Source organism: Corvus brachyrhynchos, unplaced genomic scaffold, assembly GCF_000691975.1.
Source record: "Corvus brachyrhynchos isolate BGI_N302 unplaced genomic scaffold, ASM69197v1 scaffold409, whole genome shotgun sequence".
NCBI lineage: Eukaryota > Metazoa > Chordata > Aves > Passeriformes > Corvidae > Corvus > Corvus brachyrhynchos.
Window position 1 is genome coordinate 1,805,837 of NW_008246059.1, and position 16,863 is coordinate 1,822,699.

The following is a 16,863-nucleotide window of genomic DNA, read 5'->3' on the forward strand; positions in this document are numbered from 1 at the left end:
TTGGCTGCACACTTACAAGCAGAGCACGCAGTGTAAGCCTGTAACTTTCTATAAAGCATCAAACTTGTTCTGTATGCAGTACACAGCCACGTTTGGCTGAAATGAGCATATTCAGCCTTGGAGGTAAAGCCCCAAAAAGATTCAATTTCAGTATACATATGACAGACTAAGGGTATTTCATCAAGGGTAAGAATACCACAAATCTGGAAATCTCAGACAAAACAATTCCTTGAGATCTGTCTAGACAACATCTCTGTAACTGAAAAAAAGAGGATGTGTGGGAGGAAGCAACACTGTTAGGTCTAAGGACATTAAGACTGTGTCAAAAAGGGGAAGATAAGACTCAACATCACTGCCAAAGGCCCTCTGGATACCAGCAACAGGCACTTCTCTTGTTCCCCATGTTGCAGCTGGCCACTCCCTTTGGAACGGGGCTGCACAGGATGGGGTGAAAGGAGGCAGGGACATTCCATCTGTCAGCTTTCAGAGAGCACATAAGTGCAACAAATAATCACTTGCACCAGCTCCTGCAAACAGGCCTTTGCAGACTGGAAAGTCTGTCTTGCAGTTCCATGGCAATCACGGAGTTGGAAGGGACTCCCAAGGATCAAGTCCAACTCCTGGCGCTGCACAGGACACCCCAACAACCCCACCATGTGCCTGAAATTGTTGTCCAAATGGTCCTTGAGCTCTGGCAGGGTTAGGGCCACGACTAGTGCCCTGGGGAGCCTGTTTCAGTGCCCAACCACCCTCTGAGGAAGAACCTTTTCCTAAAAACCGAGTCCTTGCAGTTTAGCATCTCCCAACACTGCAGGCCGAGGGCAGCTCCCACCATATACAGCCTGTGCCTGTCAGGCCAAGCTGCAAAGCCTGACAGACACCAAAGCCCAGCCTAACCAACAGGCCCATTCAGAAATTAATATTTTGGTTATCACATATTGTCCCATTCCTCTAAAGTACCTCAGGGGTTAACCCTCTTTTCAAGGTCATTTTTTGGGTCAGACTGAATTACTCTCCTCTCCCTGAAATCTGGACATCACCTATGTTAACTAAAACACTTATCAAAACATTAGCAATTGCTGTATGCATCGAAGCCTTCCAGTGTAATCTAAACTGCATCCTTTATGTGTACTTAAAGGAACAGCAATGGGGATAAAATTTCCAAGAGCATCTAAACTGGCACAAATCTTATCAGACAGAGGCTTTCACTTGACATCCTGTTTTTCCCAACAGGAAGTTCACACTTCCCTAGTTCTGGGTCCTTATTACTGCTACTGCACAATAGTTTGCTGTTTCATCATTTGGGAAGATGACAAGTGTTTATGAGGCTGTGGCCCAAACCAAATCACAGAAATGAGTGGTTGGAGATAGAAAAGAATAGAATCATCTTAAACTGACTCTGCTGCAGGAAGAAATATGCTCTTGCAGCTGCTCGGGTTATTTCTTACAGCTTTACTCTTGGTAGCTCTTTCTTAACCCTGCTTTGGCATTCTATCACAGCTCATTAAAAATGACTGGTCTGTAAGCCATGGGAAGGAAGACACCCAGCAACAACAGGATCTCCTAGCAAACAGATATGAAAAATGGCAAAGCTGACAAATGCATCCTTGGCAAAAACAGACAGTGTTGATCAGAACAGATACACACCAAGGCACAATGCCAAACACTCTGCACGTAGATGGAGACATGAAAACTAAAGTCACAGGTTGATTATCTGTCAAGTCCTGTTAAAACTGAAAGCAGTTAATCCAACTGTGATAAGTTGAGGTAGGCACTGTGCAAAGGTAATCAAGATATCCTTTAATATTAATTATTATAACTAGATTTTGTGGCACATATTGTAAGAAAAATGAGACTAAAACCAGGGGCTTGTGTTTGAATGATAGCTATTTAAAGCAGAGCACTAGTGAAAGAGAAAGTTTGTGTGCTATTCCAAACTCAACCTCAAAATTTCTCATGTCATGGAGGCAATTTTCTTTAAAAGCCATTTCAACGCAAAGACCACTTTAAAAAGGAGGAAAAGACTCAAACAATGGAAGAGGAGACAATGTAAGGCACACCAAATATTTCCCCTGTGCTTGTTTCCCTTTATTTGTAATTTTGCATAGTGTTCTGCTTCTTCCACCTTTCCACTGCTTCTTTAATTAAACAAAAAATTCATTAGCACTAGAGTTTATCTTGTCTGCATTGTCTTGGACACTACCCTAACACTAAAACAAGCACTACAAGTACAAACTAGCTCAGTTGGAAGTAACTTCAACTTTGCTTCTATTTCCTGTGTTACCCAGTGACTACAACTTACTGCATTTAAAACATATGCAAGGATTTAAATGTATAGCTTATTTCTGTGTATCTTCCTTTTAAGTCTATGGCAAGCCATTAAACTTACTTATCTACTTTCTTCAAAAAAGTGGTTAATGTAGAAGTCCTGTTATATTTGAGCAGACAGCAATCCACATTAAGATAACACCAGCTCATTTGGAAATGAAACAACAACAATGTGTTAAGCGAGATGGAATAATATGCTTTTTTCAACAAAAACTAAACTACTGTTTTTTAAATGATAAAAAGATGTTGCTAATACTTCTGTTGGAGCCATATTTGGAGAGGAACAGTGGGAGCTATTTTAAAGTTTATGCTCTTTTTCAATCATTTTGCTCCACTTAACCCAACTCTCCAGCCAGAATCTTAAAAACCACCATTTTAAAGGGATTTCTTGGACATAAGGACATTGTGGAAAACCTGATAAAAAGCTTGTGACTACAGGCTCCTCAGAACTAGACAGACATTGAGCACATCTTTTTTAATGCTTATTCTGGCCAACATACATCACACATCCCTTTCAGTGGGACTAAGCAGCATCTAAAGCGACATTTCAAAGGAATTACTTACGTTCTAAGCCCGGCATTCTCTAATACCAGTTCTTCCAATCGATTGGACCTACTCACCACCCGCAGTATCTGCTCACAGAGATCAGTGGACTGCCACAGAAAAGACAGAACAGTGTTAAAGAACACAAACATGGAACAGACAGTTATTGAGTTAAGCTGTACATCATAACGGGATCCAGGCCACCACCATCTTCTTGTTATACATAAATAGGAAGTAAAAATACCAGAAACACCCAGGAGAGTCAACAGAAGACTTCTGGAAAAGACTCAGAGAAGCAGGAGGCAGACTAAAGGCAAATAATTAATGAACCAGGCCACCTAACCAAAGGGGGCAGAATTTTTATAATGACGGTAAAAACAACCTAAATCATGTGGTTCAGAAAAAACTCTCACTTAATTTTTAAAGAAATCTTATTCCTATGCATGCTAATCCTTCAGGAAAAAGTGGTAACTAGTGCAAAGGAGAATAAAGCCTGACCAGGAATGACAATTAAACACAAAGAAAGATGTTAGAAGGAAAACAAAACAAAAAAAAAATCCCAAAAAAACCTCAGGAGCAAAAGTACCCTAGCTACACATCCTCCAAAGACTCCCAAGGACTAGTGTTTAAGGGCCAGTATATTTGGGTATGAATTCTTCCAGCCTATGCTGAAGCAAATCCCATCTCATGATCCTACTGCTGTTGAATTCTAGAATTTGCATGGATATTTGCAAGTGCCATGAACAAAACATGACAACAAAAGATTTTGTTTGCTCTGCTCATTCAAATAGAGAGATAAAACCTTAATCATTCAAAAGCCGTGCAATGAACTCTGTACCTCATCACCTTTTATTATAAACTTCTATTTTGCTTCTGGATTTGACTTGTCTTTTTCCCCCCGCAGCTGGCACTAACCAGTGTTCATGTGATATCCAAAGTCATTATCATGAAGTGCTGAACCTATTCTGTTACCTGACTTTAAAAACAACAATGTGACATTCATATCTGGGACATCTTTGTCTCTAATGACCGTCTGACATTTTCTAGTTTGTGTATTTTTCAGGGTTTGGGTTTTTTTACTTTTAAACTAATTGAATGTCCAAAAAAAAACCCTAAACAAAACAAACGTGCTCTACTACACTTGTAAAATCTCATTAATCCTTTACACAGTAAGGGCTGACAAATTTTGGTGAAGACTGTCAACTCAGCCATCTTCCCAATTCTTTCTCTACCATCCATACTTTAATAATTCAGAATATTATCACAATCTTTCTACAGTACTGTGACTGCAAGTGGAAAGCTTCATGCCTGTACTATAAAACCACTATGGGTACTGTCTATCAAACACAATGTCAGAGTGGGACTCGTGAAACACAATGCACTTGATGGCCTCCGGATATGTCTGACCTCATACTGACCCTCGGCAGTGTTCTTATGGCATGGATTTACTGTCCAACAATCTACGTTTTCCTCATTTTTGACTTAAAATGGAGTGTGTGGAAGGTAAGGGGTTGGGGTTTTTTAACTAAATGATGCATTTTCCAGACTGACAAAGTTTATTTGTTTTCCACAGAAAAGTTGCTAAGAAAAAGACCCAAAACTTTCACATAAATATATCTCAGACAGATAATAGGGCCAGGTCTTGTTCTAAGCAAACTACACCAGCCAGTCTTCTAACTAAGCAAACTATCTCATTTCATTGAAGCAGAAACTGATTAATTGCATTGTACCTTTTAACAATGTTGATTTTAACAGCAAACTACAACAGCACTAAAAATACCACCAGTTTCATTCCATGCATAACTTTGAGAGCGATGTCCCAGCAGGAAAGAAATTTTTTGCCTACTCTTTTGCCAAGAATCACATAAGTTTCAATTGAATTTTCACGGAAAATGATAGCTTAGGAATGTAATGAGAGCTTTACAGATCAATAAAATTGCATCAATTTAAACAAGATGAAACTTAATTTTTAAAGGCCAAAGCTTCTGAAGGCAAGCATGAAAGCACTTTCTCAAGCAAACCACTTACTCTATCTGTGACTATAAACTTTCAAGTTTAGAAGAAATAGTGTATTTTGATATATTTAAAATGCCACCGAACCACTGCTTTTCTTGGCCCTTTCTTCCATAGTCCAGCTTCTTTAGATATGCCCTCTTTTTGCTTTTAGGAAGGAAAACTGATACGGAAAAATACCAGTGCCACACATCAGGGCTTCAGAAAACTGGGTGAGAAAATCACCAAGTTGCAATGAAAATTACACAGAAAAAACTGCTTTATATGCAAGAAAAAACTGCCAGAATCTTGGCATTTTTTTTCACCTCCATAAAGCAACGATGATTTCTGGCTGCTTTAGTTTCCTATTAGTCACCTACCATTGTTTGAGGGAGTCACCAATGCCTAATGAAGTAGTTTTATTGGCTACTATTATCACGCAACAAAGTTTTCAAACTATATTAGTTGAAATTTTAACAAGACCTGACTCTCAGCAGTGTTTTTATGGTGCGAATTGACTATCCAACAGTTTGTATTTTCCTGATAAGATTAAAGGAAAAAAAAGTTGTCAAGAGATTGCCCAGTTGTACTTGCCTAAAATATTTCACTTTAAAACACAGCACAGCCTGGTAGAAGCAGATAGATTGTTTCAATTTATTACTTACTAATTTCAGATCCTTGGAGGACAGCTTTGTAAACCACTGATTATACTCCAGAGCAGCAACTATAGGTATTAAGTCTCTAGAAAAAGAAAAACACTTTTACACACATTTCATGTAACTGTCATTTGAAACAATCTCCTAAGTGTTCTTCCATATCTCATTCCCCATAGTTTTGCAAAGCTAATTGCCTACCATGCCCATTATAGAAAGCTCTCCATTCTCAAAAAACACAAGCAGCAGCTGCATGTCTTCCTCTTATTTTAATAGAAAATTTTTGACTGGCCAACTTGCATCCATTCTAGCATGAATTTTAATATCAGGAATTTGTCTGGGCTGCCATTCCTACTTTTAACATAGCTTTTTCTTCAGCCTGTGACATGTTTAAGCTTCTTAATCACCTCTAATTATAATTTAGCATGACGCTAAAAAGCTTTTTGGCAGTCTGATGATTTAATAGAATTCCATGACTGAATGCTTCTAGAGAACACCTCCTTGTCTCATCTCTATAGTTAAATTCCCCCAGGAAACAGGAGACCTGCAAAAGGATAATGCGACATTCAGCACAAACCCTCCTTAACTGTAAAAGGGATTTCACGAATGAAATTCTGAATCATTCCAGTTTTCTTCATTCCAAGCCTCTTAACGTGATCTGCTCTCCCTCTGTTAAGTTTCTCCGATAGCAGATGTTGATAAATGTCACGCCCAGACGCTGCCCCCCAGCAGAATCATTCATCAAGCACCATCACACCACCTAGCAGTGCAGCACTTGGATCATTTTGCTGCTGCATATTAAACACTGATACACACCTACACAGAGGCTTAACAGCTACCTAGAAAGCCCTTGTCCTTATAAAGAAATAAAGAGCTGTAATGTACACTAACTTATCAAGGCAGCAAAACAGCGCCATTCGAGCCTCAGTTTTTCTAGGGAGAAATTTAAAAGTATTGGCTTTTATAAGCCAGTCCCCCCTCTGCCTCGCAGCTCTTCATCCAGGACATATGCAGGTAGGCACAGGTCCGCAGCTGACATGCAGCACCCTTCTCCCATCTTCTTTTAATTCTTCCTCTCCTCCAGTTTTCCTCTGCAAACATGCAGGCACTTCAGGGTGGTTGTTAAACACACAGGGAAGCCAGGAGACAAGGCGACATCATGTGGACAAGCATTCTGTAGGCTATATTGGGAACTGCAGTTGCTAGATTTGGAAGTACAAGCATCACTAAGGTAACAGATCGAAGGTGCAGCATTTTGCAGCAAAAGACTGTAGCCCACCAACTGAGAAGCTCATGCAAATGGAGCATTTTCACACTCCTGCAGAGGAACCAGTGTGGGGTGCCCTTCAAGGATTTAAGCCATCTTTCCATCTTGTTCACAGCACACATCACGTTGTGTGGTGAATTCATTTCCACAGGCACAGCAGAGACTCAGCAGCTTCGTGGAGTGTATAGATTTATTTCTGCCCACCACCTTGTTTTTGTTCCTACACACACACACACTTCATCTCCGTGTAAAGCAATAACCAACTGGTGAAATGTTAGGTGAGAAAAAGTAACAACCCAGAGGTACTTCCCCCTTAGGCTGGGCAGGCAGGAATCATTCTATGGAGCATGAAATGTCCACACACAGAGAGGTTTGCTCCTCCTCTGTGGTTCCCTAGCGAGATCAGTAAGGTGGTAATGAATTAGCAGCTTTGACGCCTCTGTTGACAGTACCTTTGCCTTGGAAGTGGAATGAATATAAGAGCAATTTTTCAGGTGAAATTTTGGCTTATTCATGCAGCAGTAACAAGGCAGCACAGCTGGGCAAACACTGGACAGGCTGACACTGGAGGAGCAGAGCTGCTCATGCTGTGGAGCACCACCCCCAAAAGAGGCACAAGGCACCACGAGCAGTTGTACTTCAGCCGCCAGCAGCAGCCCAGCTCCTTCAAAGGAACAGAGGGACAATGATCGGGCATCACCAACTGCAAGTGTTCACACCACCAGGGAGCTGGTAAGCCAGCCTGGAGGGCTGGCAAGAGCTCAGGAACTTCTGGGCAGGAGAGTGGATGCAGAGAGAACTTGCCTGACGCTGTGCCTTTCCCCTGCTTCCTTCTCTGGCTTGGGAGGGAAATGCCTGAAGGACAAGGGGTGCTCAGTCTCAGTGGCAGAGCTGTGACGCTTTCAAGAAATATTTAAAGATGAGAACTTGCAAATCAGCTGTGCTGATTTGTTTCAAAATGTTCCTGGTCCAGCTGCAGCAATGTTTCTTCAATAGTTTAGCCTTCTGCAGTATCCAAGGCCTGTTTGTTGAAACCCCAGAGAAGCATAGATCCTGCCTGGGACCTTCATGAACACCAACTGCTAATCCCCCTTCACACCCCCCTTTCCCCCTACTCCCAACATGCCTGCAGACAATGGAACCCTGCCTGTTCTGCAGCAGCTTTACTTACTGTCTAAAAACTTTGCTTTATCAGATTCCACCATCTGATTTTAAGGAAAACCTTTTTTTATTTTTTCATTTTTGTTCCAATTTTTGAAGGTGCTTCTGACCAACGAGAGTCTCCTTCAGGAATTTACCTCTACTCCTTCTCTTGCTTTAAGCTTGTTTAACCTCAATATTCTTTTTATCGAGTTTTTCTTTTCAAAATTTCATATTGCTTTGTTCACTTTATTCAATTACCGTCTAGATGTGGTACTAACAATAACCTGAACTCTTTTGCAATATGGAATGAAAGAAAGCTAAGAACCAGTTCCAAAAGCAGGGCCTTCTCACAACTTTCCCTCATTGAGTTACACTGAGATGCTTATATGAATTAAAATTACCATCCAGAATAAGGCAATATTTATAAAGGATAAATCTGTGCCATCTTAAAATGAAAACAGATTCTGTTCTTCTGGAATGCAGACAATCTCTCCAAGCCTCAACAGCATTCAAGCTTATCTAATGCCTTCACATTTTTTCAACATCTCTGTCCTTCAGTGTATTTAAGATGGCAAGAAATCTCAACAGTACAAAGAAAAAATTCTAAACAATCACACTTTTCTTGAAATTTTTTTGAATATCCAAATAAGCTAAAACACATGCTACACAGATGAAAATCATGCTACCATATCAAATAAGCCTTTTTCACTTCTTTTCATTTTTGAGTCTTTTTTTTGTTGTTAAACAATTATATGGTTCACAACACAACATAACTTCTGATAAAACCTCTGAAGTCATGTTCCCATGCAACAAGCCATGCTGTGATGCTCTGGGAACTTGAATTCATCTATAATTCATGCCATCTTATATTGACCTTTAACAGAAATTTTTTACTTTGAAAAAACACAAATTGTTTATTTTTGCAATGCATAGCCCCTGTATTTAGAGAACTGATGTACCTGTCCTATCTTGCTTCAGAGCTAGTACACAACCTAAACTATATAGGTTCAGCAATCCCAAAAATTAAGTGGATGATACAAACAACAGTTTCTCAAAATCCAAAGTACAATGGCATACTGTGAATTTACAGCAGTCCCATTGTCTTAAATATATTGGAAAACACTTACATACGTTCTTGAATTGACTGGGATTTCAATTCCTAATTTGTATTTTTAGTGAATAACAAGGATTTGGCTTTCTTAATATTTTAATTTTCTTGAAATTTCAATCCAAAATGTTTCTCAGTTCAGTCCTCAACACATAGAAGCTCTCATCACAAGATGGATTCCACAGCATGTAAATGGCTCCAAAACAGATTTGAATCTTTGGACTCAGGCAATCATGAAACACTTAATAAAAACTTTTCTTACCCACACAAATATATTTCTTCAGCAACATCAATTTTGTTAGGCATATTTTAATGAAAAGCTTTTCTAAAATAACAAACCCATTATTTCATTTCCTGGAAGCCAAACTCATTTGCACCAGCTGAGATATTCTAAATACTTGAAACACTTCTATCTACTCTTTCCTAATAAACTGTTCAAACATTTAATTTCTTGAGGCTGGGTATCTGTAGGTCACTTTCTCAAGAATACCCCACAGTCTTCTCATCTCTTCATGTTGCAACAGATGTTTAAACCATCGTTAAGTTCTTGCCACAAATTTGCTTGCGCTTAATAACATTCCTCCCCTTTTCTTCTTTCAGCAAGGAAAGAGTCTTTGGCTACATCTGTCATGCACCAGTTGCAGCCCCGTAGTCTTGAGTTACCTCTGAATTAGTCAGCACAGATACTGCTAGGTAACTTGCCAAGGGATTGATTCACTGCAGACTGTGAAAACGTGTCACAGAAACTAAGTATTTGAATGGGGTATTCTGTGAGTTCACATACCAGATAGCTTAAAGCTGCAAAAAATGCTACCCAAAATACTCTTATTTACCTACCTCCAGCTTCAGCCTTCCTCTTACGATGTTCTAACATTGTACCTCTGACAGATTCTTAATTCTTGCACTGGGCTCTCCCAAAAAAACCAAGGGTTTCTCTATCTTATTTACACTTTCTTAAATTTGCAATTTCCTTTATATAATGATGAATTTTAGTTAAGCTTCTCTCCCATTTTCTCCTACTTGTAATACCTCCAGATTCAACTTTCTCAGAATCCAATTTTCTCAGCCAGCTAAATTCAGTAGACTAAATACAACACTTAGCTAAGTTTCAGCATTTCACAGCAAAATTACCCTCAATTAGTTCCTTTCTGGAAGTGCTTATTTTTGATAGCATCTATTATAGGTGAGAAGACAACTAGCAGTTGAACAACTTAAACCTTCTACTGACTTGCTGACAAAAATTAATTTCCTTTACTGGGTACGCCATGAGAAAAAAGATTCTGCAGGAGGAAAGACTTCATAATTTCCTTTTTTGTTTTGCCCACCAGATGTAGCTGCATGTTTTATCTGCTGAATTTGAGCTGTTATATCCACCATCACAGGAAAAGTATCTATCTGCTAACTTTTTGGGTTGCTTCCAATAAGAAAATATATTTATCTTCTCAGGCTCCTGAATGAAATGTGGTTTCCATGGGGCTTTTGTGGAAAAACAGCAGCTTCATGCTGAAAACTAAAAATGCTACAGATGGTCATTTCACAGGTCTACACATTCCAGAAACAGCTATGGGGCCATCCCACTTCATCAATATTAGCATGACTACTGCACATGGTTTACCTGTGGTCGAGGTGGCTGAAGTCTTGCAAATTCAGCTCTCTGGTATCTTGTGTCAGATAAATTGTATCAACATCCTGTTAAAAATACATAACCAAATACACCTTTACAGAACTGTAGTGGGATGTTTTTGTCAAGCACTATGGATTTGCATGTTCTTTCATCATTAGTACAGGTAGCTTAAAAGAGCTTCAGAACAAGACATGCACTTACCCACTGTACAAAAAGGGAAATCCAAGCCAGTCACAAACACAGGCATACATCTGTGAAAAGCCTCCTACAAAAAACCCAACAAGCTATTTAACATAACAGTCAAACAAGCAAACAAACATACATCTAAAAGGACATCTTAAAGATCCAGTTTTCCAGAACTCACTCTCTTTTTCTCTCAGAAGACTGTCCATTTTGCTTATGAAGGAAACTGAGACTATCCTATCTTTGCCTGGTAAGTTGCAAGAAAGCTTAATATAGTGCCTTCACCTACCAATCAGAAGTCTGCTTCATACTAACTACACCTTAAAACTAATTACACCTTTACAAGCTTCTGCCAGAAATAGAATTAAACTTCCTGACACTGCAATTCCAGTCCTTTTATATTTGGGCATTTAAATTCATTCTCACCACAAGGTCCAAGTTCTGCCACTGTCTGACTGTCCCACAGGGCCTGGAGATTAGCCAGTCTTTCTGAAGGCTCCATAGTTACTTTTTTCATAATCCTCCTAGATGGAAAAGAGGGGAAAAACATCATTCATGGCTTTGAAAGTATTTTTAAACATATAAACCTTTTTTATTTTAAGAGCATTTTTAAATGAGTGTATAGGAAGAATTACCATTTTTAATACAACTCACTTTCCTACCTAAAAGGCACACACATCATTATGCAGCCCAGCAGGAGTAGCATTTATTCTTTCTTTCTCTCTCTTTTTCTTTTGATTAACCCTGTGACTACTGGAGCAGCTAAACCCTTTTGTATTACAAGATCACTCAAGTTAAGGAGACTTGTGCCTCTCATCTGACACCAGGATGCCCAAAATAGGGAAGAGACATGGTATTAATAGTTACCATGAAACCACTGTCATATATACACTGTTTTTATGCAGAAATAGCACCACGGTGCAAAGAGCTGAGCAGCTGCATGTGGCCTCTAGGCTGCACTCTTGATATCCAGCTCCAATCTTTGTAATTTGGTAGCATTTTCCTTCCCTAGACAGACAAGAAACACGATGCCTTTCTGCCTTTTAAGAAATAAAATGATCTGTTTTTATGAATAGCAAGACTGCCTCATAAACTACAGAATTCCATTGGGGGGGGGGGGGCTGGGGGTTAGGGGGGTGGAGCAGAAGAGAATCAATAAGCTATAATAACTAAAGAAACTCCTTCCCCCCTTCTTGCCTGTTCTGGTCCTATATCATCTGCACAACTCCAATGCTTTCATTTTAGAAAACTGTCATCTGAGAGGAGAGCAAGAAATTTGATTTCTTTCCTGGAAGCAAGCACTCCATGCATCTACCCAAAATGCTCCAGCAATCTTCTCAAGAAAGCCCACAGAAAACATCTTCAGAGCTCAAGGCCTTCAGAAACAACCAGAGAAACACACCCAGTCTTGCAGGCCCCTTTACTCTTTTTGTATGCATTTCTCACACCATTACTGAGGTTTTATAGCAACCCTGCTCACAAACCCTGCTCAGTTGTATTCATGCTCTTTGAAGGGAGAGCTCAATCTCCACTAAGGCAGTTAATAACACTTCCAGAGAGGAAAATCAGAAGTGGAAAAAAAAATGAAGACAAGAAAAAGAAACTGCCATCCAGAGTTTATGAACTGGATTTCCTACTCCGCCTACAGGAAAGGTGAATAATAAAGACATGCACTCAAAATAAACCATGTAAGTTTAGCCTAACCATTCACATCGAGTGTCTGTTACTAAAGTTCACTTATAGAAAATCAACATGTCTGGGAAAATGCTTTTCCACAGCCCATTTTTTCTAATAATGCTGAAAACCAGGAGCTGAGGAGAATACAGTAGAGCTGCATGACTTGGTGGAGAGCAATGAAGATGAGGCAATGACAGAGAAGATAGAAAAGAAAATGAAGAAGAACTACTGAGAACTGCTGCAAGATTATACAATCCAGAGGCACGGTAAAAGAGAAAACCAAAGGCACAAATAATGCACTGAAAAGAAAAGCCAGAAAAGGAAACAGGTAGTTCAAGGAGTCAGTTAAACCATAGGAAATATATGACAAGACTGCCCAGGGCTCAGTTTTGAAGAACAAGGCTCACAATCATGTACATTGTTTCACAAACACTGAAAGTAAATGGAACTTTTCCCTCCTCTCCCAACTCAGATTTTACTTCTGGTGGGAAAAAAAAAAAAACAAACAAAGGAGTAAGTTACAACAAAAAATGACAGAACCTAAGCTATACCTGAAACTGGAGAGGCAACAAGGTAAAATGAAAATTTAAGATTTCAAATACTTGCACCCACCTTCAAACCAAAGGTTTTTATGACCCTACAAGATCAACATAAAAGTCTACCTATGCTCTACACTCTCCTGGTTCTGCCATACACCTGGACAAGAACTTAGTGCTCTTGTCATCCTCAAGGTGATTCTCATATCCTCAGCGCATTTCTGAGATCAGGGAGGGGAAACCAGCAGACAAGAAGTGGTGGCTGGTCACCACTTCCACACAATCTGTTCCCACTAGAGGTGCCCTAAAGCAGACTTACACTGGTGAGAGTCCAGGGAATATCTTCCTGAGGCAGGTCCCGATGTGTGCCAGCACCTCGTTCACATCCTCTGAGGATGCCATCTTCATGGAGATGCTGCATTTCTCAGTTTCCATAACCAACTAGAAATAAAAGTGCAAGAGGCTGAGAACTGGGTATCATATATGTTTTATCCCTTTAAAAAGGAAGGCATTTTGAATGCCAGCTGAATGCTTCCCGTGCTTGTAGGAATCTGTTATTCTTTAAGACATGACACAGCACTGCTCCAGGTAAGGTTTCTGAAAGTTGTTCCTGAATGTACAAGACCCCCATACTCAAACTTTGCTTTTTCTAACAGTGCCCTGCTTCCCACGGGAATACAATTTTCAAAGGATCTTGACCTCAGCTGACACTTCGAAAACCAAGAACTTTTCACAGCATTGTCCTCTTTTGAAACACGTCCCAGAACACCAGGAGAGGCAGGCTCAGACTGACAGGAAACTATTGAATGAGCAGGGTGCCTGTTTCCTCCAGCAAAAAGTAAAAGTCTTTAATGGCTGCAATCCTCTGGAAAAGCTCTAGTGCTTTGTTTTGTGCTGTTTAAGAAAATGCTGTGGTGCTGTGTTGTCTCAGTGCAGATGAAGCAGTAACTCAGCCAGCATAACTGCCCTGCTGTCTGGGGGATACGTGCTTGAGTGAGGGGGATAAACAAAGCCTTTTGCAACCCACCTCCCTTAGGTATAGATTGAATGTTCAGAATCAAATCAGATTATGGTAAGAGTGACACATCAGCTCTGCTGCTGCTTTCGGCTGCATCACAGGAAGCAGTGTAATGTTTCTGTTTACTCCAGGGTGGATAGTTAGCACAGCCCAAGTCATAATCTCTTTCAGATGAGAAGCTGTGCACGGACAGTGAGAAGGTAACAATAGGAATAACTAAGTGTAGACAGATAGTAGGAGAGGGGACTCTGTGCAGTATGATACAGAGGGTTGCTTCTTATTGAAGCTAGTTCCCAGGGCTCTCTTGGTTCCCAATTCATGCCTAGGGTCATCACCAGGATAATCCTAGAAGAGGCTGTATTACCCCTAAAGCACACTGAGACAATTCACACCTTTTCAACTCCTGAGCCTGTTGCCACCACTCCCTGATGACGAATGAGTGGGAAACTTACCACTGTTTTTCATCATCACCAATATTTGCACAACGTTTCCTTATATTACTCTATTTGTTCGCTTATCTTACCGTGGGAAGCCCTTCATGGCTTTCTGCAAGTTACCCAGCACAAAACTACACCCTTCTGATATCACAGCTATAATTATGCTGTTAGCAGGAAAACTGCAACAATATCATTTGCTCCACAAGCAATAATCCAAGATTCTGCCTGTCTTCAGGTATAAGCCTCACACAATTAAAACACAAATGAGTGTAAACATGAAAAACCTTAAAAAATACTTTAGGAAAGGTGTATGCTCATTGAGGCTGCTGAAAATCTCTTGTAAACTCTGCTACAACAGTGACTGTCTATGCCTCCAGGAGTAATTAGCAATAGTTACCTGGCATTTTAGTACCTTAAATAAAAAAAGCCACAAAAACTTAGAATTTAGTAAATGTCTCCCCATTAAAACACCTGGACCTTTTTTTCCCCTCCTTTAAGGAAAGCTTCAAAAGACTGGTTAAGAAGATGACATGTTAATACAATGAGAGCTTTTCAGAGTTCAAAGTATCTCAGGCACTCCTACCCTTAAAAAGCTCTTTAAAAGCCAAACACACATGAAACACATGAAGACTTTGATACAATTGAACTGTCAAATCTTGTCAACATGCTCATTTTATGAATTAAAAATGCTCTAAAGGCATTCTTCTTTTCAGCACCTTCTCTTTGACATTTACTTTTTTGGGCACATAACTTGCTGTCAAATATATTTTGTGTTGCACACAGTAAAGGCATGAAGAAGAGTTGAAAGCAAAGCATTTCTGCCTGCAATGTAAGCAGTAGCTTTTGGCTTCCCCATAAAGGAAGAAGCCACAGAAGCCACTGCAGCTTGTGTGGTGATGATTGCATACCAGTCACCATTTACCAGCTCTGAGAAAAAGATCCACTTATGATACAAATGGAAATTTGTACCATACTGAATTAGGAAAAAAACAATCTGTTTCTTATCGTTATTCCACCTGAACAGTTTCCTAAAACTGACTCTCTAAATTCTTGTTGTTATTATTAAGACTTTAGACCAGCATGAATGTGAGAATACAAATGCACAGTGTGCTCAGTGGAAGGGGACACCTGCATGTTAGAGCATTACCTCCTTGACCAGAACAGATTTACCCATGAGTAAACAAGTATCTTTTATCTAGAATACACTCACCTGGCCAGGTTTATTGGAAGTTACTCCTTGGATTTCCAAGTAGCTGAAAGTTAGTTCTAACTGTAGTTAGAAAAGAAAACACCACATTAGTGCAAACATCATCTTATTTTAAAGAGCACTTACACTTCTCAATGAGGTTAAGAAAACCTTGAGCAGGCTACTGATATTTGACATCAGTTTCTGTAATTGACACTAAGTACTTGTTAATATCTGGGTGCATTTTTCATTAAAAGAATACTTACATTTGCTTGTTACAGGTTTAAATGGTTACTAGAGGTTATAGGAATACCACACTGGACATTTTACTGCAAGCTATAAGCACATAAGCTTATAATCAATTTTATGAAAAAATTTTACTATAAAAAGCATCATTAATAAATACCCTACTGATGTGTACTCTTGTGACTGATTAATCATTTATTACAATCCTTACAGCTCCACATTATTCTTTCATTAGTTACATTGATCATAGATGTGAAAAATTTTACTGCACAGAACCTAAAGGGACATGTGCACACAATTTTATACATATATGTCTCTCTGTCTATATATATAGATATGAATAAAAATACCATATATAGATAGATACAGATATGAACATAAACGCCCAAGGAGTGTTTTGGCTTGTCTAAAAGTATGAGAGGAAGTGATACATAAGCTTTGTCTGAGTGGTTTGTTTGGATGACAGTCAGACTAGGCAGGGAAGAACATACAGAATCCAAATGGAAGCTCAGAAGGCAGTGGGGAATTCTTCTCCAAGGACAAATCTAGGGTTACAGGGAGTGTGCTAAGATCCGAATTCACAATTATGTAGACTAACGTCTTGACAGTCGAGATATACAGAAAGAAACAAACCTCTTGGACTGAGTCATAACTACAGGGCAAGACATTAGCTTGGTCATTTCCTTTTAGTTCTCACTGAAACCATTGTAACTGAGCAGTCTGTCTGAATTGCACGAAGTTTCCTGTCCTTTATCTTATCCTAGGTTCACAGTCAGGGTGCTCCCAGGCTAACTGGCAAGCACCATATCATTCTACTCCTGTATTTGTGAAAAAAGTCAACCCTGAATGACTACTGGGGTGCTCAGAACCCAGACACAGCTATCGAGACTCCGTCCCTGTAAAGGCTGCAACAGCACCACAG

At 39.6% G+C, this 16,863-nt stretch overlaps 1 protein-coding gene across 1 annotated transcript in view; it reads right to left on the reverse strand.

Moving 5' to 3' along the window:
* Window positions 1-16,863, reverse strand: part of CARMIL1 (capping protein regulator and myosin 1 linker 1) — a 197,305-nt gene that overhangs the window by 92,603 nt on the left and 87,839 nt on the right. Inside the window, 8 exon segments of the mRNA XM_017746126.1 lie at window positions 2,893-2,981; window positions 5,529-5,604; window positions 10,650-10,723; window positions 10,860-10,870; window positions 10,873-10,923; window positions 11,268-11,365; window positions 13,374-13,495; window positions 15,720-15,779. Coding sequence (XP_017601615.1) covers window positions 2,893-2,981; window positions 5,529-5,604; window positions 10,650-10,723; window positions 10,860-10,870; window positions 10,873-10,923; window positions 11,268-11,365; window positions 13,374-13,495; window positions 15,720-15,779 — 581 coding nt within the window.